This window comes from Mirounga angustirostris, unplaced genomic scaffold (genome assembly GCF_029215605.1).
Source record: "Mirounga angustirostris isolate CCGP_5_RB_7025 unplaced genomic scaffold, mMirAng1.0.hap1 SCAF_8, whole genome shotgun sequence".
NCBI classification, from domain to species: Eukaryota; Metazoa; Chordata; class Mammalia; order Carnivora; family Phocidae; genus Mirounga; species Mirounga angustirostris.
The window spans coordinates 113,110,924-113,136,456 of record NW_026991716.1 but is presented as its reverse complement, the minus strand read 5'-3'; the positions used below and the strand labels follow the sequence as shown (position 1 = coordinate 113,136,456).

At 40.3% G+C, this 25,533-nt stretch overlaps 1 protein-coding gene across 13 annotated transcripts in view; it reads left to right on the top strand.

Annotated features, from left to right (window-relative positions):
• The window catches only part of EPB41L2 (erythrocyte membrane protein band 4.1 like 2), a 210,748-nt gene that overhangs the window by 141,273 nt on the left and 43,942 nt on the right, over positions 1-25,533 (top strand). For all 13 annotated transcript variants that reach the window (XM_045865542.3, XM_045865541.3, XM_064598106.1 and 10 more), the window contains 7 exons: positions 784-826; positions 4,691-4,766; positions 7,940-8,158; positions 9,507-9,594; positions 14,510-14,662; positions 15,210-15,307; positions 22,969-23,141. In XM_045865542.3, coding sequence (XP_045721498.2) covers positions 784-826; positions 4,691-4,766; positions 7,940-8,158; positions 9,507-9,594; positions 14,510-14,662; positions 15,210-15,307; positions 22,969-23,141 — 850 coding nt within the window. The remainder of the gene's footprint in view (positions 1-783; positions 827-4,690; positions 4,767-7,939; positions 8,159-9,506; positions 9,595-14,509; positions 14,663-15,209; positions 15,308-22,968; positions 23,142-25,533) is intronic.

The window sequence follows — 25,533 nt, the reverse complement described above, 5'->3', positions numbered from 1 at the left end:
GGCTATGGCAGTTAAGTTTTGGGGGAGTCAAAAAAAGTATATGTGGATTTTTGACTGTATGTGGGGGTCAGCACCCCTAACCTCCACAATATTTAAAACTCAACTATTTCAATCAGTATATAGTTCCAATTTGGTCATTTTTGCTTTAAGATATAGTGGTTTCCTAGAATTTTTTTATATTAACTTTCTCAAAGGGTAGAAAGGGGGAAGTGAAAGGGAGTTCCTTATGATTTGACTTCCCACTTCACGTGAAATTTAAAAAGGATGTTACATGAAGAGCAGGAAGGACACAATCAGCTCCAATCTGATGGTACTTCTCCATAGCATTGTATAGTTGCAGGGAAAAAGAAAGTTTAGAAGTTGGCTTTAGGAGTTGAGATAATTGTGTTGGATTGGGGTGTATATATTTTAAAGAGCCAATTGTTGTCCTTGGCTGAGCTGTCATTTCAGTGTCCTCAGGGGCTGATTGCTGGCAGTTCTGTTACAGAATAAAGACTACATGTGGATATATTGTGTCTCATCATTTGGATAGATGTTTGATTTCAGATCCAAGCAAATGAGGCCCAAGAGACCCACCTTAAAAGTGATTTAATGTTTTATTTATAACACGCACAGATTCAAAAACAAATCAGTACTTAGCCCAGTGGAATGCTAATAGGTGAAGGCTGCTTGGAATAGGAATTTATGTGTACACTTAAATATGTGAACTGTAAACTGTTCCATTTTGGACTCTGGAATATGTTTTATGGCTTAATTAACCTTTTTTCCCCCCTCCTCCTGTAGAACTGGCTAGATCCTGCAAAAGAAATAAAGAGACAACTGCGAAGTGAGTAAATAATCATACTTATCTAAGTTCATCTTTACATCTCTTTCTGTCTGTAATAAAATTCATAGGAATGTAGACTAGAATACTAGTGATAGAGTGCATTTATATCGTGAAGGAAGCTAAGGATACTAACATTATTTTTATAGAATCCTGACTTTATTTCATACATGGCTTAGTGACTCTTCTGGTCAAGAGGTTCTAGACTCCTAGTCCTAAATATTCCCTCACAGTGTCTACCACTATGAAGTGATATCTGACCCTTCCTCTGGGGGTAAGAATGAGGAGCTGCTTTCTGTAACCTTCACTGTTGATGTAAATTTTACTCCAGGCAACCGGTTACAATGGCTTTGTCTCCTTTGTTTTGGAAGCGTGTAGCTAGTTTAATTAATAGGCTTGTCTCTGGCTGCAGAGCTGTAGATACACTGCTCCTAGACGCCCTGGAGTGCAGACTAGGGCAGGAGAGCCTAGAGAGCCATCTCTTCAGTCCTCTGTGATGATCATCTTCTCTCCTCCTCTGTTCCACTGTCCAAGGCCACTCTTTGTGATCTTTGCGTCTGGGTTTCTAGTCCCTCCTGCCGCATTTCCCGTTTGCTCTCATGGTAGACTCCCGAAGTGACTTGAGCCGTGTCCCCTCACCAACTACAGCTCCTGCAGGGGTTCTGCCTCTGCAGGGGGCCTTGCCTGTGGCCGGCTTTAGGGTATCTGTGCCAGGAACTGTCATCACCGCAGAAAACTCTCTGCTAGGTTTCTGGATACTTAAGTTACTCTAGGGTGGGTGAATGACCAAAGCAGAAAAGGGAGAGAGCCATGAAGAGCTGAAATTTTTACACAGGAGAACACAGTTGTCACCAGCCTTTCTGGACTCCCTTCCAGAGCTGTCCAGGGAGAAACCATTTCCCTGAGCGCCGGCCTGCGCAACGCCCTTTGTACGGTTGGTTTCATCCCCTACTTCTTTATTATTCCTGACGTCAATGTGCTGGAACGAATCTGTACGCTTCCCTTCTGTCACTTACTATCTCCCTTATGTCTTGTGTTAGGTTCTCTACGGTTGTTTTCTTCATTTCCTTTTCTTTCTCCCTGAAGTCATTCATCTTTGTGGTAGTTTTCCTATCATTCTCTGCTCCCTTTTAAAATTCTGAGCATATACCTTATTTTCCCATTTCTTCTTGTAGACTCCTCTTTCTTTTCCTTTTTTAAGAAAATATCTTTGAATAGAATGACCTTCCTGATTAGCCCAGGACAGGGATTTCTCAGGATGTAGGACTTTTAGTGCTGAAACTCCAACAATCCCAAGCAGACTGGGATGGTTGGCCACCCTATTATTACCCCTTCTTTCCAGCAGCCCCCCTCTTCCCCCCTGCATTTATTATCTTGGTGTTTCATCCATTTATGTTTGGTTCATAATGGAAAAGGGGGAAAAAAAGAAAAGGAGTAATTAGACACGCAAGCATTATGCTGACATTATGGAAGAAACTGTACAGGAGAGCCTTGGAATGTTTCCTTTGTCTTTTGTACAGTTGTTCTATGCTCTGCAGAGTACGTGAATTCAAAAAGGTACGGATGCTTGGTTCTTTCACTTTACCTGAAACCAGACCTGCCAAGTGACTCACACCGTAGAGAGAACAGGATAACCTCTGAAACGTGATCGATGTTCCATTGACTTGTTTCCTATGGTCTTGTTTTGGTGTTTGATTGTGTTTGTTTGTCACTCATTTGAGAACCATGGAGATTCCTAATTTTTGGAAGGCAAGACTCTTGCTGATTATGAATCAATCACAGTCTTGTGTTTTGATTATTTGTGAAGTTTTTTTTAGAGTTATTTCAAGACTTTTGCCCTTGTGGTTTGGCAAGAGGAACAACAGTAACAATTAGGATTTGGCTTTTTGGACAATTGGAGCTAGTTCTCTAAATGGAATCCTGTGCTGTCCTGATGGGGAAATTGGCTGAGGACAAAGTTTTAGCTATTGCCTTCACCTCTTCCTTTCTGTTCGTGTTAAAATGGACCAAAGAACTGCTAGTTTTATCTTCACCAAGCTACTGCTATACTTTGTTACTTTTCAGTTAATAGGCAATTAGCAAAGGTAAACGTTAATCTTTTTTCAGTTACTTTTGAAAACTGACAGCCTCTTAGTTCCTGTTTAAAATTTGCCTGAAAAGCTTCCTCCGATGGACGAGAATAAGACCTGCATGGGATTACTATATAAATGGTCCATAGCTAGATGGACTATTCATATATCGCTAGGAAATTTTGTGGTAATATTTAATTTACAGTTTAGCATTATTAGTGCTAAAATATAAGTGTTCTATTAGAAACTTATCCCTGCATTCCTATCCAGGCAAGCATTTGCTTATGGTAATACCTGGAAAACAGAAAATAAGGATCCATTAAGAACTGATAATCTTGTGTTGACTTTGCTTCATTATGGGTTAGCAGTCACCTTGAAGAGCTCATATTCCCACCCAGCATGTGCTATAGGACCGGGAAGTCTCGCTCTTCAGGAAAGTCCCGTATCCCGTTATGGTATTTTAAATGTGTGACGCAGGACGGAAATGCAGGATTGGCTTTATTAGTGGAATAGTGATGTACCGAACCTAAATGCAATACAAGTGCGTGTGTGTTCCCAGTAGCCATTCAACGAGTATTTGCTGACTTTTGAGTGAGAAAAGTGTAATGTACTGATGATGAACAAAGAACAAAATGACACGTTGGAAAAGAGACTGGGATTCAGTAAAATTTTCTTCCAAGTCCACAAAGTAAAGCACCCACGAGGCTTTCAGATATGGATAGAATGAAATAACATGCACACACTTTTGTTGATATTTGGAAATACTATAAACTTTGAGCACAACCCTAAGTTCTGGCCAGTGGAATTATTTGGATTCCTTTAAGAAAACAATACCTGCCGTCTGCCCAGAGTTGTGTTTTTCTTTCTTATTTTTAAAGCCATCCAAAGCATGACATATCAAACACTAATTAAATGTTAGTGTACAGGTAGCGATGTTGTACTTTTTATAATTCATTTCTGACATGGTTGTTTGCTATATTCATTCTTTGTGGCACAGTACGGCCAAGCATATGTTACATATGATGAGTATCCTTACACCCACTCCATAAAAACCTGGGAATAATTCTGTTGTCTTAAAGTTTTGTGGTGTTTTACTATTCTTTCCCTTCTTTGGGATTTCTTTTAACACTTTCTTCAGATAGCCCATTAATCATTTCTTGAATGGCTATAGCGATCAATTATTGCCTCCCTTCTCCCAACAATGTACAAATCTTAAAATACTTTTTTTTTTTAAAAAACAGTAGGAAATATTTGGCATTTAGAGATAATGTGGTTAAAACAAATCTTAAAACGATTACATGGAGGTTATAGTAAAATTTTTGCATACTATATCACCATACAAAACATTTGAAGTATTAGTAAATGTTTATAAAAAAGTGAATCTGGGGTACCTGGGTGGGGCAGTCTGTTAAGCGTCCTACTCTTGATTTCAGCTCAGGTCACGATCTCAGGGTCTTGAGATCGAGCCCCACATCGGGCTCCGCACTCAGTGAGGAGTCTCCTGGAGTCTTTCTCTCTCTCACTCCCTCCCCACTTACATGTGTGCTCTCTCTCTCTCTCTCAAATAAATAAATCTTTTAAAAACAAAAGTGAATCTGTTCTCTAATAGTTGGGTCATTTATGTAATTTTTATTTTTCATTGTTTTTGTAAATAGTTTTCTTAAAACTAAAAAATGAAATTCTCCAAACTGATTTACAGTGGGACTAGTGTGTACTGTTTGAACATTAACCTTTAATTTTTATCAAAATAAGTGGTCATTCTGTTGGTTGGATAAATACCCATATTTAATAATTACAGATCTTCCTTGGCTGTTCACCTTTAATGTGAAGTTTTATCCTCCTGATCCTTCTCAATTGACTGAAGATCTCACCAGGTAAGTTATATTTTAAAATACAGCTCTTATATATTTCTGTGCCCTGGGAGAAGAATGGTAGTTTCAGGATTAAAACCAAGATATTTTTTCATAAGTTGAGTTCTAGAAGTTTCCTTGGAAATGAGTGTACTCGGAAATACTTGGAAATGTTGCCAGTTTTAAAATTTTTATTCACTTTCCTTTAATTTCTCTATTTATAGTTGAGTAATGGAACATTAAAAAAATTATATCGCTGGCAACTTTGTTTCTTGTTAGACTTTTAAAAATCATTGATATTTAATATTTCAGGTCAATACTAAGATGGTTTTTATTATATAACCCTTGTGTACCTGTGTACTAGTCTCAGATCAATCACAAAAGTGATAGAAGGGTACAAAAAGGAAATTATTTTAAAAAGCCAATTTTGGGGGGTCCCCTACCTCAAAGGGGAAAGAAAACTAATAAGGTAGGCTTTCTTAGTAGCTATTTCATTTCCATCTTCTTTGAGATTGTCTGGGCTATACAAACAGATGCTTAAGTTGCAAATAAAAGATTCAGTTGAGGAGCAAGAGAGCATTTACTGATTCTGAGAGGGACTGAGTATTTAAATAGTAACCACGGAACATTTTAATCCACAAGAGCCTTGACATCTTAGCCCTATTCAGCTTGGTTACCAGCGATAGGACTTATTAGCTTTGGTAAGAATAGGTGCATAGATTACATGGCCAAGGAAAACTGTGTTCAGAATACACTTTTAGAAAACCACAGGGTCTTGCTTTTGATTCCTGTGGTTCCTGTGCCCCTGATGCTTTCTGCTAGTTCAGTTTTGTTGTCAGACATCAGGTCCTGTCAGTGCTTAAGAGTGCATGATACCCACGTGAAAGAGGAATAACGGAGATTCCTTTCCAAGACTGGATAAATGACAAGCCTCCCTCCCCCGCATTGCTACTTGTTGCTAGATAGGGGTTTTCTGATACTAAGAAAGTTGTGATCGAATTAGCTTCAGCTAGTAAACAATAAACCATAGCTTTCGTAACTGCACAGTGAGCTGCTTGGGAGCATAAAACTTAACAGAGGGATGTGCTCTGGATCCAGAGCCTCACCACAGGAATGCCGCTGAGCACTGCAGTTGGGGCTTTGTGACCCAGCACCCTCTCTGTACATGTACTTCTTGCAGTAATTTGTTTGGGGGATGGTAATCCTCTGGTGATTGCAATTTACAGCATCAGTAAATGCTTTGGATTTTCTTTGAAATGGGGCTTGAACAGTCTCACTGTGTGTGGTGAGAGAAATGCGATAGTTTGGTGAGCTACTAACCAAAAGCCTTGGCAGGCAGCCTGAGACCAGCCCCCTGCCCGGTAGCCTAAATGTCATGACTGAAATCTTTCCCATGACTTGAGTGAAAATTTGGAAGCTGAGGTGGCTTTTGAAGAGTCTAGGAACACTGTTCAGAATAATGTTTGAAGGATACCGGGTCCTGCTCTGTGAAGAAGAAGAAGCTGTGAGTTTTGGGGCCTTCGACTTCATCTTTGAAAACAGGAAAGGACCAATGTGAAAAGTCGAGACTATTATCTAAAAAGGAGCAAGAAATAGATGGAAATAGAAATAGATGGAATCTTTGTGCTGAGGTCTTCAAAGTGCCATAAAATATGGAGAACTAGCACTGTTCTTGATTAGACTTCGAGAATCGAAGGATACCCTGGAAGCCCAGTTTAAAATTGAGTTTTCTAGAGTTAATGCAGTTGTGCTTGTGGTGTTTCAGGGATCAAGGGACTGTAATCCTCCTTAGAAAGAGAGCTCCTGCATGCAGTGCATAAAAATCCTCAGACTATAGCGACAGTGAGGGGACTTCCATTCCCTCAGAAGACTGTTGAGCACTTGACAGCGTGGCAAGTACTTTGCTGACTGTGGCACTAGGCCTACGATACACCGGGTCTCTGTCCCGCCTGACAGCGGGCTTGGTGGTAATCTAGGTATAACTGGACTGGGAAGAGCTGACAGCATGTGCCGGGGGTTGTGCTGTCCGACCCCTCAGCCACGGGGCTGGCCCAGCGACAGTACTCCGGCTGGAACATGTGGGACGGAGTGCAGGAGTGGGACCGGGCCGTGGATGCCAGCCGGGCAACGAAAGAAGGTGGCCAACTGCTCATAGGGATGACACTCTGTAAAAGGCCTTCAAGAACGTGGGGCCATTTAGTTTGGAGGGGTCGATGGTAATCTTATTAGCAAGTTGTTAAATTCGAGAGTAGAACTCAGGTTTTAAAATGTCAGCAAAGGAGTTGGTACTGCCCCCCCCCAATCCTCATAGAATATAAATAACATGGTTCTGTGTGTCATTTAGTGGAAAACGGAATGTTTTATAACTAACTGCGTGGTAAAACCACTTGGAACATTAAATAACAACATTATTATAAAGATTATTATTATTATGGCTATTAGGTATTGATTCCTAGGTAACATGCAGTGTGTCTTATTTATATTATCTAATTTTTATCCTCACCTTCAAAGGGGGGTAGAATTCTCATTTTACAGGTGGGGAATTAGCCTCAGGCAAGTGAATGAACTCACTCAAGGTCGCGCAGCATCAGCTGTGCCTGGCCCTGAAGCTCATGCTTTTTCTATTCTAAACTGAACTAGTTGCCGCTTTAGCTGGAGTGAACGGGCAAGTAAGGGCTTTATAGTAAAGACTGACTTATAATTGTTCAGTTTTCTTTTCCAGGAAAAGAGATTAGTATTGAAAGGTTAGGAAGGATCAAGGGTGGGTGACCTTAGCTCTTTGGGCAAATGCATAAGAACTGCAGGTGTTGGTAAAATTTCCTTAGTCTTTACAACTTTTGAGGGACATGCAAATTTTGATTACAGTTTTAAATCAAAGGAGAACAGTCTAAGTGATTAGAATTTTTTACTTTCAGTCACAAAACTCTCTATTATAATAATACGCTGTGACCAGAATAGCAGTTCAGATTTCCCCTTCTGTTATGGAGCCCATTAGACTCACTTTCTGTAAATAAGCCACAGGTTAGGAGCCCCAGGAGCTGGGTGGACTTCTTATTAGAGAAGACCGTTTTTGCTATGGATGTAAAGAGTTGCCTATATCGTGTTTGTTTTCAAAGGAATCTGAAAACTCAAGGATTACTAGTGCTACAGTCCTAACTGATGTTCTTCTCCCCCTTGCTCCCCCTTGCTCCTCACAGATACTTCTTGTGCCTTCAGCTCCGGCAGGACATTGCCTCTGGCCGCCTGCCTTGCTCTTTTGTGACGCACGCCCTCCTGGGATCTTATACTCTGCAGGCTGAGCTTGGGGACTATGATCTAGAAGAACATGGCAATAGTGACCTCAGTGACTTCCAGTTTGCCCCCACACAGACCAAGGAGCTGGAAGAGAAGGTGGCAGAGCTGCATAAAACCCACAGGTGTGGTGACTCGCTTCCCGGAGAGAGAACAGCCATGGGAGATTTAACCAGCTTCCCTTCTAACGCTTGAGAGACCTTTGAGCATAGTTTACGGGATTATCCAGCTTTTCCTTCTGGAACCTCACTTAGTACTAATCCAAACAACCTGTAGCCCTTGCGATAGCCTTTCATTGTGTTCATCATTCTCTTATGAAGAACAGTGCTCATGATCCCATGATCCCCAGTGTTTTCATTTATTGGAAGAAGTTACTTCTCCCTAGGACATCTCCTTCCGCCTCCTCCCAAACCTGTCCCCTAACACACACACACACGTCCTTGTTTGGCATTTACTATGTATTCTGCCTTTTGTTTTTATTATCCTATTTGCTAAAGCTGGAGAGAGAGTGAGGCTTCAGGGTTTGGATCAGAAATGTGGGTGGTGATGGATCTGGGAGCAGTAACTAAAATACACAGGGGTTTTCTCTATCCACAAAAGATGAGCTTTGCTTTAGCAGCTAGGCTTTACTTACTTAATACCATAGTAAATATACCATATTACATTTCAAGAACTTTTATATCTTTGTGAAAATAAATGTGTTTTTTAGCACAAGTTTAAAAAACTCTCACTACAAAATCATAGTTTGTCCCATATTGCAGGGTTGAAATTATGTAAAAATTTGACAAAAATGTTTGGAAAGGAACTTTCAGAGATTAGAAATTTTTAAACAGACCTCATTCATTGACTTTTCTGTAAAAAAAAAAAAGGCAGTATTTCTTATATTATTAATTTTATTCCAATTCTACTCAATAGGTATTTACTGTATAATTCGAATTTGAAATAGCAGGTCCTGAAATGCCACGGTGAATATGGAGTCCTGCTCTGTGGGAGCCGAAAATTTGTGGAGTTGTGACTAGAGAGGGGGATGGAAATAATTTTAATATGGGCAGGATGTGATCTGTGTTAACTACCGTAGGTGTAAAATCAAATACAAGTACTTGTGGTCTGTATTATTATCAGTCCTGGTGAAATAAAATGAAGGAGTAGGAAGCAAGAATTTGCCTTTTTCAGAAAGATGAGATCACTTTTTTACTCTCAGGTAATTTATGTTACACCCATTTCCCCAGTGGAGAGAAACCTGAAAATAATTTTCTAAGATAATCTAAATCTCTACCCTTACCCTTTTTATCTTATGAGGAAAAATGCCTGAGGTTCAGAGGTAAGCCTTCTCACCCATTTCCTGCTTGTCTGCAGATTTTGCGGGTTACCGTCTCCAGCCTGGATGCTCTGAGCTCATAAGCTCCTTTCCCATTTTGGCCACCTTTGCCTTGCACCTGCCAATAAGATAATATTGTTTCTTTTGATTCTCAGGGGTTTATCTCCAGCACAAGCTGATTCTCAGTTCTTAGAAAATGCAAAGAGGCTCTCCATGTATGGTGTTGACCTACATCATGCCAAGGTACTGTCCGTGTCCTGGGAAGTGGCATCTTTTCCCAACTGTTGACAGAAGTTCTGAGAGGACTCCAGTTTCAGAGTGGCCTAGCTCACTTTTAGGAAAAGGCTATTCGCCCTCACCCAAGGGTGTCTGTAATATTCTGTGACTAACGGTGGGGCTTATGCTTGTGGGAAGGACCATTGATTCTCGCCCTACTTCTTTTCTCAGTCTTTTCAATTAATACCCTTTCATACGTACTTATCGTAAGACTCCCCTTGTCAGCCATCTTTACCCCTTGTCCTGGCTTATTCTGCATCCCAGCTTTTGCTGTGTCAAGTGCTGCCTCTCTCCCAGCCCCCTCTCCTACCTCAGTCGTGGGAGAAAAGAGCAGTTCCTAGCAACCATGAAAGGGCAAAAGCAGTATGGATGTAACCATTTTTGAAAAAAACTTGGGCTTGTGAATGAGCCTGAGGGTCGGGCTCTTCTCCGCAGGTCTGTTTTAGTACTTCTTGTAAGATGGAGGAGACTGGCCCAGGCTCCAGGGGGTGCAGCACCTGCAGCCTAATTTGAGAGGTGGGAGGAGGATGGAATGATGGGCTAGGTGGTAGGAGAAAGGGATTGAGTAGGGAGGATGCCACTAATAAGCATCACGTGCTTCATGACCCTAGTCTGGATGATCACAGAGCTCGGAGAGCCCAGGAGGAAAGCAGGAGGTAAGGTGAAAGATGAATTTGGTTTTGAAAAATGTGCTTTAAAAGAGCCTGCCAATCCCTACATGTAGCCTAGGAATCTCTGACTGTGTGATTGGAGAAATCTCTTAGAAAGCCTCCCACCCAAAGATCTCTTCCCTCCCTAGGCCTCAGATTAATCATTCCTGCTCTTGTGCTGATAGTACTTCATGTTTGCAAAGCACTTTTTTTCTCCAGTGGCTTCCTTTATTCTTTAACTGTTTTTCCTGGTTATAAAAGTAAATAGGTGTACATTACAGAAAATAGAAGCAAGCAAGGGAAAAAAAAAAAACAAACACTGAAATGTCTTTATGCAGAAATAAACACTATTGCTATTTTGAAACATTTTCTTGTTTTCTTTAAAAAAAAAAACAAAAACCATCTCTGAGCACTTGAACTCTGAGGCATTTTTTCAGTAGGATCATACTACAGGTATCATTTTGTGAGGGGTTTGTTTTTTCTTGGTTGATTGTTTTTTGCTTGCTCTGTTAAAAGATTTTTCCATGTCAGTAAATAGTCTCTGGCATCATCATTTTTAACTGCTAGGTGCTAGATGCCTTTAATTCTTCAAAGTCCTTCCACTTACACCACCTCATTTGAGATTTGAGTGTTTTTTTTATTTTACAACTGCGTAAGACAGAGTGCAGAGAACGACTTGCTTAAGCCGCATATTGTTAAGCATTCCCATATTTGCCTGATACCTTCTGATAAATTGTAGGAGGTGAAATGGGGCTTCCTACCACTTGTGTGTCTTCCAGCTCCTTTCTCTCTGTGATGGAGACAGGCGGGGTCAGCCAAGAGACCCAGACAGGGGAGGCAGGAGAGAACAGGTTTGGGACCAAAAAGCCCATGGGTCTCTCCTCTTCTTAAACCCCATTACTCTGGCCACATGTAAATTTTTTAATTTGTTGATCACTAGTTAAAAACCAATTCTTAGATGGCAATACTTGGCAAGGTTTCACGATTCTTGTTTTTTAAGGTGTACCTTAGAAAAGCAAAAAAAAAAAGTTGTGGGCTCTATTTCAGTATAATTTCCATTCTTGCTGTGGGGTTAGGACAGATTGCTTTTTTAACAAGTTCAGAGTAACATTTATTCATTCTGTTTGTCATCTGATAGACTCATAATATTTGATGAGGAAGATACTTGTAGCTTGTTGAGAAGAAAGTCTGTAGCAATTTAAAAGAACTTTGGGTGGAGTTTGAAGTTTGTGCCTTCATACATCTTTCATTGTCTTGATTATATTTAAGTAAAAAAATTATTTTTATTAGAAGTTCTTAATAGCACATTCCCATTAGGACAGGCCGAAGAGTGTTGAATGGAAAGACTCTTGACACACAGGTACAGGGAAACCATGAGCCTGGGACACCTCTGGGCTCATACCAGCAGCCCTCCCAATTCCTCCGAAGGGGTGAGGGTGGAGAGAGTGGTTGCCAGAACCCAGAAGGAGAGATCTGTGTGTGGGGAGGACGGTCTTCAGAGGAGCTGCAATTCTCACAGGGACACATCCCTGACCTCCCTTCTCTCTCTCCTCTCTCCCATCTATGAGAACTTTCCATGGGCTGAGCCCATTCCAAGGTCAGAGGGCCTGGGATCCTGCTGATATGCATAGGTGGCAGCTCCCTGAGGTGTTCCTTTTTGTTAGTTTATTTTTCTGACTTGGTTGTGGAGTGATTGGCAGAAGTCAAATATGGAGGACTAAGGCATGCTTTTTTCCCTTTGGCTTGTTACTCTTCATCTGTAATTCGTATTCACACAAATACTGATAATTCTGAAGCAGTACATGGAACAACGGAAAATGAACCGATTTACTTGGTTCCAGATTGTGTTTATTCCTAAGTCTGATAAAATAGCTTCAGTGTCCTGTCTGAAGATTGCTTCAGACTAGAGATGACTTTGTTCAATGTTTCAAGTCAGTGTTGCCTCCTTACTTGTGGTTAGAACATGCTGTCTTGGGCAGTCTTCCGGCCTCCTCCCTGTGGCCATGGCCAGTGATGTTTTTGGCAAACGCATCATTTGTGACTGGTGCCAACTTGCTTGGGCACCTGTGCCTGATCCATCCCAGCTTTTTTTCTCTGTTCCTAGAGAGAATTGGGGCTGCCAGATATGGGTGAATAAAGCACCTTATAGATGAGATTTTTAAACCTGCTTGGATTGTCCAATGTAATTTTATGTGTAAATATGAATTATTCAGGTATGGCAGCAGCGAAAGCAATTGGCATGCGTTACTTAGTACTGTCCTTTTATTTTTAAAAGAGTAATCTGATTTGTATTAGATGATTCAGTAACAAGGCTGTTGAAATGCTACACTTCCACTGAATTTGAGACTTAGGTTAAATGTGGTGTTTGTTTCAGCAGGCTCAGTAAGAATTTCTGCCATGGCTGGAGTGTAGGGTGGGGTGGGAGGGATGGGGTGACTGGGTGATAGACATTGGGGAGGGTATGTGCTCTGGTAAGCGCTGTGAATTGTGCAAGACTGTTGAATCTCAGATCTGTACCTCTGAAACAAATAATGCAATATATGTTAAGAAAAAAAAAAAGAAGGTAGCGGGAGGGGAAGAATGAAGCGGGGGAAATCGGAGGGGTAGACGAACCATGAGAGACGATGGACTCTGAAAAACAAACTGAGGGTTCTAGAGGGGAGGGGGTGGGAGGATGGGTTAGCCTGTTGGTGGGTATTGAGGAGGGCACATTCTGCATGGAGCACTGGGTGTTATGCACAAACAATGAATCATGGAACACTTCATCTAAAACTAATGATGTAATGTATGGGGATTAACATAAGAATAAAAAAAGAAAGAAAAAAGAAGAAGATAGCAGGAGGGGAAGAATGAAGGGGGGGAATCGGAGGGGGAGGAGAACCGTGAGAGACGATGGACTCTGAAAAACAAACTGAGGGTTCTAGAGGGGAGGGGGGTGGGAGGATGGGTTAGCCTGGTGATGGGTATTAAAGAGGGCACGTTCTGCATGGAGCACTGGGTGTTATACACAAACAATGAATCACAGAACACTACATCTAAAACTAATGATGTAATGTATGGGGATTAACATAAGAATAAAAAAAAAAGAAAAAAAAATTTCTGCCATGTTGGAAATGATTTCTGAAAATGTGGATCTCTCTGAATAATAATCTTCAATTTTACGTATCTTGAATGAGATCCAGTTCTTCCCTTAAAAGTTAGACAACGACCTGTGTATTTTGAGTGTCGTGCTATTGTGTCCTCAATATTACTTGCGATGTGGGGCGCCTGGGTGGCTCAGTTGGTTGAGCGACTGCCTTTGGCTCAGGTCATGATCCTGGAGTCCCGGGATCGAGTCCTGCATCGGGCTACCTGCTCGGCGGGGAGTCTGCTTCTCCCTCTGACCCTCCCCCCTCTCATGTGCTCTCTCTCTCTCATTCTCTCTCTCAAATAAATTTAAAAAAATCTTAAAAAAAAATATTACTTGCAATGTGAGGAGACACTATTTCACTTTGATCTGTAATTTATTTGATTTTTAAAAATCGTTCAGGCTTGTGATTATTCTCGATTGTCATCTATTCCAAGTTAAAATGCTGGGAGCGAAAACCATTTGAATAAATTCAAGATTAGTCTGCAGTCCGTTGAAATATGCCAGCCAAAGCAATGCTATAATGCAGACTGGAGGTCAGCCCTCTGAGTTATTGAGAAGTGGCTCGGAAGAATTCAGAGATTTCAGCAGTCGGCCTCCAAGAGAACTTTTCTGTGAGGGATTGGTGTTTTGCCGAATAGAGACATAAATTTAACAGCTCTTAGCTAGCATAGTCCATCTGAAATAAATTTGCCTGAAGTAAAATGGCTGACCGCACCTGAGGGTGGGCTGACAGACTGTCCCCAAGGGCTGGAATAGCCTCCAGGAAAACCCCATCTCTTCAGAATGTCTACATTGAGTTCTGTTTCCCTTCTTTCCCATCAGCTCTTGCAGGCAGGCTTGGGAACATAAAAGTTACGCCTTTTGGAGAATATTGTATCCTGTGGACAGGTGGCTACACCTCTTTGACAAATCAGATTTGATCCCGGAAGATAATAGATTTAAGGTGTTCTGTGTCCACTTGTGTACTGTCACTGAGATTTAAATACCAATCTGTAAAGTTGGTGTTCCTGGTCATGGTTTAAGGAGAGGGCGGGATAATGAGCTTCCTGACTTATGTAACTTTGACAGCTCTAACCATGGTCAAATGGCTTATGCTTGGCAGGACTCGGAAGGCGTGGACATCAAGCTGGGTGTGTGCGCTAACGGGCTCCTCATTTACAAAGACAGACTGAGAATCAATCGTTTCGCTTGGCCGAAAATCTTGAAAATTTCCTATAAGCGCAGTAACTTCTACATTAAAGTTAGGCCAGCAGAGGTAAGCAATGTCACGTGCACCTGGGCATATCTGAACAGCTTTGGCCAGTGTTCTTCTTTATGGCCGTGCGCTGAATTTTTCCCATTGAATTTTAATAAAATGAACTATTCTGTATTCTTTCCTGGCAAAAAAGGTCAGAGTTCTTAATGATAAACCTGCATGAAATTCCATGTTGCTAAAAAATAAATAAATAAGCAAGAGCCACCCATACCCTTCAGCAAAAAGGAAGGGTAGTAAGTGCCTGCCACATAGTTGGGGGGGCCGTTATTTTGTTGTTGTCGAAACAGCTAAGTGATAGAGATCAATAGGAGGGTGGTAGAATGAGTTGTAGTGGACATGGGTTAGAGTCCGTAGTTGTACTTGCTTTTCATAGAAACTAGTATTGCAGTCTACGAAAAATTCATTTTGTGTAATTACACTGGGTATACGAATGTCTCCTTTTTTTGAGAAGTTAACTTCTTACAGAAACATCTGAATCCATGTTTTTCAGTAGCTTCTAATCAACTTCTAAGGAAATATGCTGATTTAGTTTATTGATTTATTCTAGCTCGAACAGTTTGAGAGCACCATTGGATTCAAACTGCTAAACCATCGGGCAGCAAAAAGGCTATGGAAAGTGTGCGTGGAACATCATACTTTCTACAGGTAATTTTTTTTTTTAAGATTTTATTTATTTATTTATTTGAGAGAAAGAGAGAGAGACAGAGAAACAGCATGAGAGGGGAGAGGGTCAGAGGGAGAAGCAGGCTCCCCGCTGAGGCGGGAGCCCGATGTGGGACTCGATCCCAGGACTCCGGGATCATGACCTGAGCCGAAGGCTTAACCAACTGAGCCACCCAGGCGCCCTCTACAGGTAATTTTAATGCAACGGCTTAAAATTCATTAGAACAGCTATTGGTTACCTGTGCAGATTAACAGGTGGTCGTGGAGAGGACAGATGCAGCCACGCCCTACTTTACGGTTTTTGCTCTCCTCCCTGCCAGATCTCCTTGGCTGTGCCTTGTCCTCACTCAGAGCCGATCTGTGTCTACAGTGGTCCCAAACTCCAGACTACAGCTACCTTTCCTACTGTCACCACGCTCTTCAAACCTGGCTGTCATTCCTCTTGCCACCATCATTCATCACAGGCTTCATTTCGTTGTTCTTACCAGTTCCCTCCTGTTTAACTTCTTTGCCCAACTAGCCCAAACCCTGGGGGTCTGTCCTTTGCTGCCCTGTCAGGATGATCCAACCATGTGCCCTTTGTGCACATCAGCCTGCCAGGCTGCTGGTCCTGGGTCAGTCCCATGTCTCGACCTCACCACTTCTGCGTCTGTGCTTGCAGACGCTGCCTTCAGCAACAGCTCTCCTGGTATACACACTCATTCCTTGTAAGAGCAAATCGCACAACTCTGGATTAGTGCTGTTACAGATATGTTATTTCCCATATCGGCTGGATCCTCAGAGCTACCAGACAGTCAGACCTTTTACTACCTTTCCCATTACAATACTCATGATCTTCCTGAGCCCCTAGGAACCTGGCCTCTCTCCTCAGATGCCCCTTTTGCGTGGGTCGCGGATTCTAAAAGCTGTGGTCATGAGCATTCTTGGTTTCACATACCCTCTGTTTTCCTTCTTTTGCCCGTAATTATGTAGCATTTCCTCCTCTTTCTGTTCATTCTTTCCCTCTATCCTGTCTCAAGGAAAATACAGTCATTCCCTATGGAGTTTTGATCCTTCATTTTATGCCTCACATAGGATCATGCTTTGTATATTATGTACTCTCCAGTGAGTGCCTTTGCCTTCTTTGGCCAATAAACATGTCCATGTCTTACTCCTGTAAAAATCAAAATAGACAAATAAGAAAACCAGAAGATCGCCTTAGACCCTCTAGCTATATTCAGCTTGGGTCCCATCTCCTCTTATCCTCGTCTTCAAGGGCATATTTCTACATTACTCTTCTTACCTGGTCATTTTCCCTATTTCTTCAGTTCATAATACTGTGGCCTATATAGCTAAGTGTCTGGATCCTCCATCTTGAAGCTTTTTGCTTTGGACTCTTGCTTGCTACTCCTGTCCCACCACACACTGGGTGTGTGACTGTGGATAAATTACCTTTCTGAGTCTCACTTTCGTCATCCGTGCGATGGTAAAAATAATACCTACTTATAGGGTTGCTTTGAAAAGTAAGTGAGAAAACACACAAAACAAATGTATCACTATTTCTGGTATATAATAATGTTTCTCGTCACCATCAGTATCATCATTATTCTTAGTCTGGTACCTCAGTATGCTATTTTTAAGGTGAATTATTAGCTGATACAGGTGACTCAAGTTAAACTGACACATAATCTGTTTTCAGGACTGCTCTAATATACTCATTTTAGGGAAATGTAACTCCTAAAATATACTTGAATCCATCTGACATAGTTACACTGAGCATATAAATCTGTGAAAAGTTTGTAATTTCTCTTGGAAGCCATGACACATTTCTCAAGACAACGTGAGCCTGCCTCAAATAAAGCTAGTAGATAACATTTATGAGTTAAATGCCACAGATCAAGGCAGGACAGATAGCAGGCTTTCCTGTCAGGTAATGATAATAGAAACAATAATTATTTTAGAAATGACAGGCGCTACATTTGTTGAGCGTATATTGTTGTCAGAAACATTACCCCTTGCTTTACCTTGCACTGTCTCATTTATTGCTCACCCCCACTGAGCAAGTGGCTCAGAGCTGGATGCCCATAGAGGGCACAGGGTCCAGGCGCCTGCGCAGAGCTGGGGACCTGGCTCTGTGATTCCAAAGCCCACACTGGTCACCTCTGTGTGGTCCTTCCTCTGGGATTCTTCCAGCAAGTGTTTCTGAAATGTCTGTTAGCCCTTCAAAGCCTTAGGTTGCTCCATTTTTGCTGACATGCCACGACTCCAGTTTAAAAGTAGACCAGTTTGCTTCTGCAGACTTTTGAGATAATGGTTAACAAAAGGATTTTTAGATCTTTAAACCTTGTATAGCTTTTCTTACAAATGGTAGGAAGCAGTGTATCTAAAGCAGAGCATTCATAATTCATCTGCAGAGTGCTTTGAGTCACATCTGGATTTTGTTCTGTTTTTATCACAAAAGATGCAAAGGATTTCTTCAGAAAATTAAAATGGCTTTCAGATTGAAGCCATTAAAGACACAGATCTTTCTATTGATTGATAGCCACTCAGCCAGACTAATATTAGTGGAACAAGAACATAATAATAAAGCTGTTATTCTTCTTTGAGTGTTTGATAGGGCCTATCACCCTTCTAAGTGCTGTACATGGATCAGTTCTTTTAATCTTTACAACATCATTGTAATCTTCACTTTACACTTGGAAAAACTGCGAACAGAGAGGTTAAGAGACGTGCCCGTGGCTTTATAGACAGTCACAGGTGGAGATGGAGTTGAGAGCCAGGCCCTGCAGCTCACAGGGCCTGCTGCATACGCGCTGTGCTATACTCCCTGGCCGTATTCACAGCGGATGTGCTTCGGTGGTGGTGGTGGTGGTGGTGGTGGCGGCAGCGTATAAACAAGATTCACACGAGGTTCCCGTAGGTTGGCATTAAACGGTCATTTAAACTTGGCATTGCAGATCCAGAGTAATTCCAAGTGAATTAGTCTCATCTGCTGCTTCATAGCTTTATTGTTAAATGTCTGATTGACTTTAGTAACTGAAATGTGGGTTTTTCTTAAAACGTTCCTTTACTTTCCATAGGTAAAAACATTAATATTAATTTTATAAAAATCCTCCCATTATAAATCCTTACTGTGCTTCTTAAGCAGTAAAATATGTAAAAGTTGATTTCTTTTGTGCTGGTCCTTAGATCATCTTGCTCAGAACCATTAAAACTCTAGAATGATTAGGTCCTTATTTACAGCTTTTAAATGCCCAAAAGAAATGATTGAGGTCTTGTAGTGATTTTGATGTTGTTTTTATGATGGTAGGGTCTCGGTTGGTAAATAAAAGTAATGTCAAGACGAAATAATTGTTCAGTGATCTTGAAACATTTTGCTGCTTAGCCTACATTTTTGTAGGAAATTTATTTGCATTACCATTGACTTAAGCCGCCAAACATACTCTTTTAGAAAAAACTAATAAATGTCTGTGTTCAGTCCATTTTTGTTTTAGTATTTGCTTCTGTTTAGTTGCAACTTAACTGAGGATTTCTTCGCTGTCAGAAAATTAATCTGTAAGTTAATATTTTGTGTATGTATACACCAGTGCCACTTGGACACGGAAGTATTTTATCTCAAGTTGAAATAAAATAAAAATCCTCTAGTTAATGACTTTCCTAAACTTACATTGTGTTAGATAGATATATGCCTTTAAAATACTTGCCTTGTATTTCTTGGGTTTATATTTTTAAAATATCTTTTACAAAATGCAAAAGTGGATAATCTGATATGTATTTAAATGGCAACCAATCGTCTGTTACCTTAAAAACAAATTAGACTAAAGAAATATGGTTGTATAGAACTCTCCTCACCTGGACTTAGATATTGAACTGGTTACATATCCCAGTCTATATAAATGAGAGCCCACTTTCATAACGGGGGGGGCAAAAATAAAACCAAGAACTTCATTTTACAAAGGGCTTTTTCTAGCAGCGGGATTGTTTTGTTTACTAAATTAAGACTGAAAATTCAGCAGTAGTTCTTGCTGTGTATTAGAAGTTCTAGAACTTATAGCCCAACTCCCCTTCTCTAAAATCCCGGCGTAAGAGATTTCAAAAGCTGTTCTTCAATGCTGTGACTATGTAATAGTGAGAAAGAGGATTCTGAAAAATGGATAGGTAGACATGTCTTTGGATTTTCTGGCTACTTAAATTCAAGTGCCCTCTAGGAAAAGGTGACCATGGGATTCTCTCTAGTGGTCCAGCCTGTATTTATTGAGCACCTGCTCAATAATAACATAATAATAACATATGGGACCTAGCACAGATCCATGTGAAGTTATATAAGATAAACTAATAACCAGAAAGTCAGAAAACACTAATGGAGGTTTTCTTAATTTTGTTTAAAATTGTTTTCTGAAGACTGAAGTTTCAGTTTTCTTTTTTTGTGCATTCAATTAATTTTGTAAAAGAAGAAGAAAGCTAAATCTTTAAAAAGATCTATCCCTTTACCTATATGTCCCTTAAGATTTTTCATAATTCCCACAATCAGGTATCCTGTTTCTAGTTTAAATTTTATTTTTTAATTTGAGTAGGGTTTCATGAATAGGATTTGGTAACACCCCTAGGCCTAAAGGGGTGTTGTCACTGCTGGGGGTGGGGAGCAGTTATTAGAACTGGAAATGAGAGCTACCAGTAAGTAAATCCTCATGTGAAGCTGATCATTCTAGGAGGACCTGGCCTTTGAGAGATGCAGTCCACTGAGGTGACCCTACACATGGGTGCCAGATACCCCCAACCTCACTCTTCTCTTTACTTCTCGTCTCTTATTTTTGCTTTTGAATAATTACACTTTATTGGGTCAGAAAACATGAGATCTATCCTCTTAAACGTCATGTGTATGACATATTGTTGACTGTAGGCGCGTGTCATGCAGTAGATCTCTAGAGCTTACTCATCTTCACTGAAGCTTTATGCCCGGTGACTTATAACCCCCCATTTCCCTCTCCTGCCAGCCCTTGGTACACCATTCCAGTGCTTGAGTCTATGAATTTGACTGTTCTAGCTTCCTCATATAAGTGAAATCATGCACTACCTTTCTGTGTCTGGCTCGTTCCACTCAGCATGATGTCCTCAAGGTCCATCCATGTTGTCAAGTATTGCAGAATTCTTTTTCTTGTAAGGCCGAATAGCACTCTGCCCTGCACATAGACCACATCATCTTTATCCGTTCCTCTCAGTGAATGTTTATGTTGTTTCCACATCTTAACTATTGCGAATAGTGCTGTAATGAACATAGGAGTGCTACTAATTTCTCTTCAAGATCCCGATTTCAGGGTTTTTCCCCCCCCAGGGTTTTTTTGTTTTGTTTTGTTTATAAATATCCAGAAGTGGGATTTTTTGGATCATGTGGTAATTCTGTGTTTAATGTTTTGAGGAACCTCCATACTGTTTTCCATAACTTCTGCATCATTGTGCATTCCCACCAATGGTGTGCAAGAGTCCCAATTTCTCTGCATCCTTGCCAATGCTTGTTGTCTTTAGTTTAATAATTTTGGGGGATAGGGTAGTTTATTTTGGGGTCACCAATGCGTATTTTCCCTTTGAGGTATTCTTTAGAAATACTTCTTTTTTCCTCTGGTTGATTTTCCATTAACTATAGAGTATACTTCATGAATAGATGATAAAGATACATGTGATTTAGCTAACTTGTTTTTCAAGAATGAGTATTTCTTGACTTTTTTTTTTTTTTGAAGGGAGGCAAGAGAGCTAGAGAGAGGGTTAGGAAGGGGAGAGGGAGAGAGAATCTTAAGCAGACTGCACACTCAGCGTAGAGCCTGATGTGGGGTTCGACCTCACAACCCTGAAATTACGAGCTGAGCTAAAATCAAGAGTCGGACACTTGACTGAGCCACCCAAGTGCCCCAAGAATGAATATTTCTTTATTATTGCAGTGATGAGCCTGCCAGTGACTCTTTCTTTTCTGTAGATTATTGCTTGCTTACAGAGCATTCTTAGATCCTCTTTAACTGGTTGCTAGGTAGGGAAACCTTGTCATAGTTAACGAGAGAGAGAGAGAGAGAGAGAGAGAGAGAGAAAGGTAAATGACCACATTTCTCACCATGCCTCTCTTATTTATCATCAGGATGCTGAGAAAGTTAATCTTTCTGTGCCTTAGTTTCCTCAACTGTTTGAGAAAAATAATTCAGAGCACAAATAAGAGTTCTGTTATGGCCTAAATTTCTAGTATTCCAGAATTCTTTTTTTTTTTTTTAAAGATTTTATTTATTTGAGAGAGAGAGAATGAGAGAGAGCAAACACATGAGAGGGGGGAGGGCCAGAGGGAGAAGCAGACTCCCTGCTGAGCAGGGAGCCCGATGTGGGACTCGATCCCGGGACTCCAGGATCATGACCTGAGCCGAAGGCAGTCGCTTAACCAACTGAGCCACCCAGGCGCCCGTATTCCAGAATTCTAATTTAAGAATATATAGCTTTTCCCAAAGTACAGTTTGAGGCACTGGCCATCATAAGAGTAGATTTTCTCAGCAGCATCTTCTGTGTCTCCTTTGAAAATCTTTTGCAGATAATGGAAGTTTTCAAGAAAGTCGTCTGCTACCTTAGTGAATAGATTACCACCAAGAGGGCCAGAGAGTATTGGTTCTTCTTTCATCAGTTTAATCCCAATACATTGTTTTTCCGGGTTAATATCATTGAGAATTGATGGAGGATTGCCTCTTCTATTATCACAGTAGCTTTACCTCCACTAGAATCTGTTTTTGTTGCTTTTAAGCAGAAGAAGATTTCTAAACGAACAAAAAAAGCTGAGCTGAAGGACTAAAAATACTTGAAATGGTAACGAACTCTATAGGAAATCACTCCTTGGAGAATGAAAGGAACCATTCTGATGAAGTGCATATTCTGGAATTGGCAACTAAAGCCATCTTGTTTAATAAATGCTATACGAGCTCCAAGATTATCTTTTTTTGTTAAGACGTTTTGCCAACTCGTGATTAGACAATGGAAGTGAGACAATTCCAGTTGTATGCCAGACAAGATTGGCTTTATTTACTAAAAGCATAGTTTTGCATAAGTCTGAAAGTATTTGCCATCAAGAAAGTTGGCCTTCATTTATCGTGAGCCCTGGGTGTGAGCGGTGGAGCTGTGCTGGCAGGGAGGATGTTAGTCATCTCTACCGGTCTCCCGCGTGCTGTCTCCTCATGGGAAAGCGTCACTTGACACAGTGGAGTCCTGCATTTGGAAGTTCTTTCCCAGGAGAAATAGACATAAATATTGAGAATTACTAATGGTAATGGATTGTCACTTGGCACTTAGAGCGAGGAGCAAGAATTCAGACATATGTGTTTATATAAATGATTTAAGCTAATACAAATAAATAGCATTTGATATACGCTGAGAACAGTTGCTCTTTTGCTCAGGTTGAGGGAAACCTATTATTCATGAATTCATGGCTGTGGATTTAGTCATCTTATCACTCGCCTAAAGCTCTGTATGTAGGAGGGTTTATAAATAATGTTCTTTTTCATTAGAAACTTTAGGCAGCCTTTTGCTCTTTAAATTGAGTAATCTTACTAAAGTGGGATATTAAAATAGAAAGTTTCAACGTTTTTTTTAAAAAGAGAAAATTCATAAAGGCTCCTATTTCTGTTCTTTGTTTCTCCCTACAGGCTTGTGTCTCCGGAGCAGCCACCAAAGGCCAAGTTCCTGACCTTGGGGTCCAAATTCCGCTACAGCGGCCGCACCCAAGCCCAGACCCGTCAGGCAAGCACCCTCATTGACAGGCCCGCGCCACACTTTGAGCGTACCTCTAGCAAACGGGTCTCCAGGAGTCTAGATGGAGGTAAACACATTTATGATGCTTTAGATGCCTTTAATCTTTCTCTAATCTGGTGGGATCAGAAAGGGTTGATATATTATAGTTAATGAGGTCCTCAGAAACATCCTAGAGGGACAGCTATTTTTTTCTGCATAAATGAAATGGTGTTTCTTATACTCACAAGGAAAGTTTTATAGTGTTTTACAGCTGTAATTCTGAGCCTAAATTTTCTTTGTACTGTCAGTGTACGCAAATATTGAGAATTCTCGTGGATAAGAGGTTGGACAGATATACTGTTACTGATCTGACTTAATTGTGATGTATTTTATGTGTCTTAATTTCTTGAACTTGTTAATTAATGGCAAAAGTGGAATTCCAAGGGTTTTGGTATGATGAGAACCTCTATTCAAAGGAACTTAAAATGTTCTAATTTTATGAGTTTAAAAACCCTTACTGAAGCTTACCAAACTTTCTGGCATATGAGAAACCATCCATAACTTCCAAAGATTAGTTGGAATGGAGTGCTTTAACAAAAGGAAAGGAAATACAGTGTAATCACTAGTTCTTCAGCCAAGACGGGGGGTGGGGGGGGTGAGATATGTATAAATTTTGTATGTTATTTTATTAGAATTAGCTACATAATTGTAGTTTTATATATTTTACGTATGGAAATAAATTGATGTTCTTTCCCTTCATATATGTATATTATTTTGGGTTAATAGCAGGTTTTCTGTAAAGGACCCAAAGTTAATTTTATATTACAATGCTTTATTAAGAGACTTCATTTTACTTTCTTCCTGGAAGAAAGTAATTGATGTGGATGACTTTCTCTCAGAAGTAGTTTTCCAACATTTTTTGGTTGATCTCAAAACATATACAAAAATAGTAATATTAAATTTAAAAATTTGTTTCACTACTATTGATCACTGAAAACCTTTCTTGGTTGCTCCTTATTACTGACATTTTTCTGAAATATGAACTAGAACAACTTCTAGTAGCTGAAACAGATATGCTAATAGATAAAAATGCACTCATATATATATATACACATATGTACATATATATAAATAAAATTTGAGTTTTTGTGTATAGTTGATGTAACAATGCTACATCAGCTTCACGTGTACAACAGTGATTCAGCTTCTGTGTAATGCTGTGTTCACCACACATGAAGCTACCATCCGTCACCACACAATACGATTACAGTATCATTGACTGTATTTTCTCTTCTGTATCTCTTATCACCATGACTTCTTCATTCTGTAACTGGAAGCCTGTATCTCCCTTTGCCCATTTTGCCCATCCCTGGCCCCATTTTTCTCTGCGACCATCAGTTCTCTGTGTTTATAGGTCTGATCCTAAAAATGCTCTCTCATTAATGAAAGATAGACACTTCTCAGCCTTGATCTATTTTTTCCCAGAATAAATTTGGAAAACAGGTCCAGGCAGACACACAGATACATCCAGGGATTTGTTGGTGGGCATTTTGTATATATAGTGATTAAATCTTGATTCTGGAGAATCTCCCTTAATTTTGAGATGACAGGTACGCAAGGGGGTCATAAATTGTGGTTCAAATAAATGTCCACATTTCCAAAGGTAGTAATTTAAATTTAGTGAATTTTTAATGTACGATAGCTGTCAGTGTATTTTTCAACTCATCAACAACTGAGCACTTTTTTCAAGTAAATGTGAAAAATGTGCCCACTCATGGAAATATTTGACAGGCCTTGCCCCTTACCACAGAGAATTTATTTAAGTGCTGTGTAACTGCAGTCAGTGTGGTTAATGCCCTGAGACAAGTCATTCCTGTTGCTGGAGTACTGTCTGTCTCAGCCTTTGTTTCAAACTGTGAGGCTTTATAACTCTTATATTGCAAATTCTAGACTTTAGAAAGAGCAGTAAACCACTGTGTTTTGACATAGATAAAACACTGCTCAAGGAAACCCACCATCTTGTGTGAGTGGTGAGTGCGGAGGGTTATAGTAGGTCTGTATCTGATAACAATGATTTTTACAAGTAAAAGCAACAAGCATAGCACAGTGATCCATTATTTTTCCTTTCGTGTTTTGGACACTGTAATTCATCAGATGGGCAAGTCATCAAAAGGATTATTGTGTTATTGTGAAAAATAAAGGCTTTTCGTGCCAATACATGACCAGACAGCCACTGAACTATCTGATTAGGGATTCCAGGCTTTTTCCCTCCCAAAGCAAAGTGAGGCTATAACCTGGTACTAAACTTTATTTTCACCACCACTCCCCATCAATATACCTTTTTGTTGTTGTTGCTGTTGACGGCATGTGTTGTATTTTCTTGCCCCTGTTTAGTTTTTAAGTTAGACCAGACTAATTTAGATTCATAAATATTCCTTCCTTTAAGCTTTGACAAATGAAAATAAATCTTCAGTGCTTGC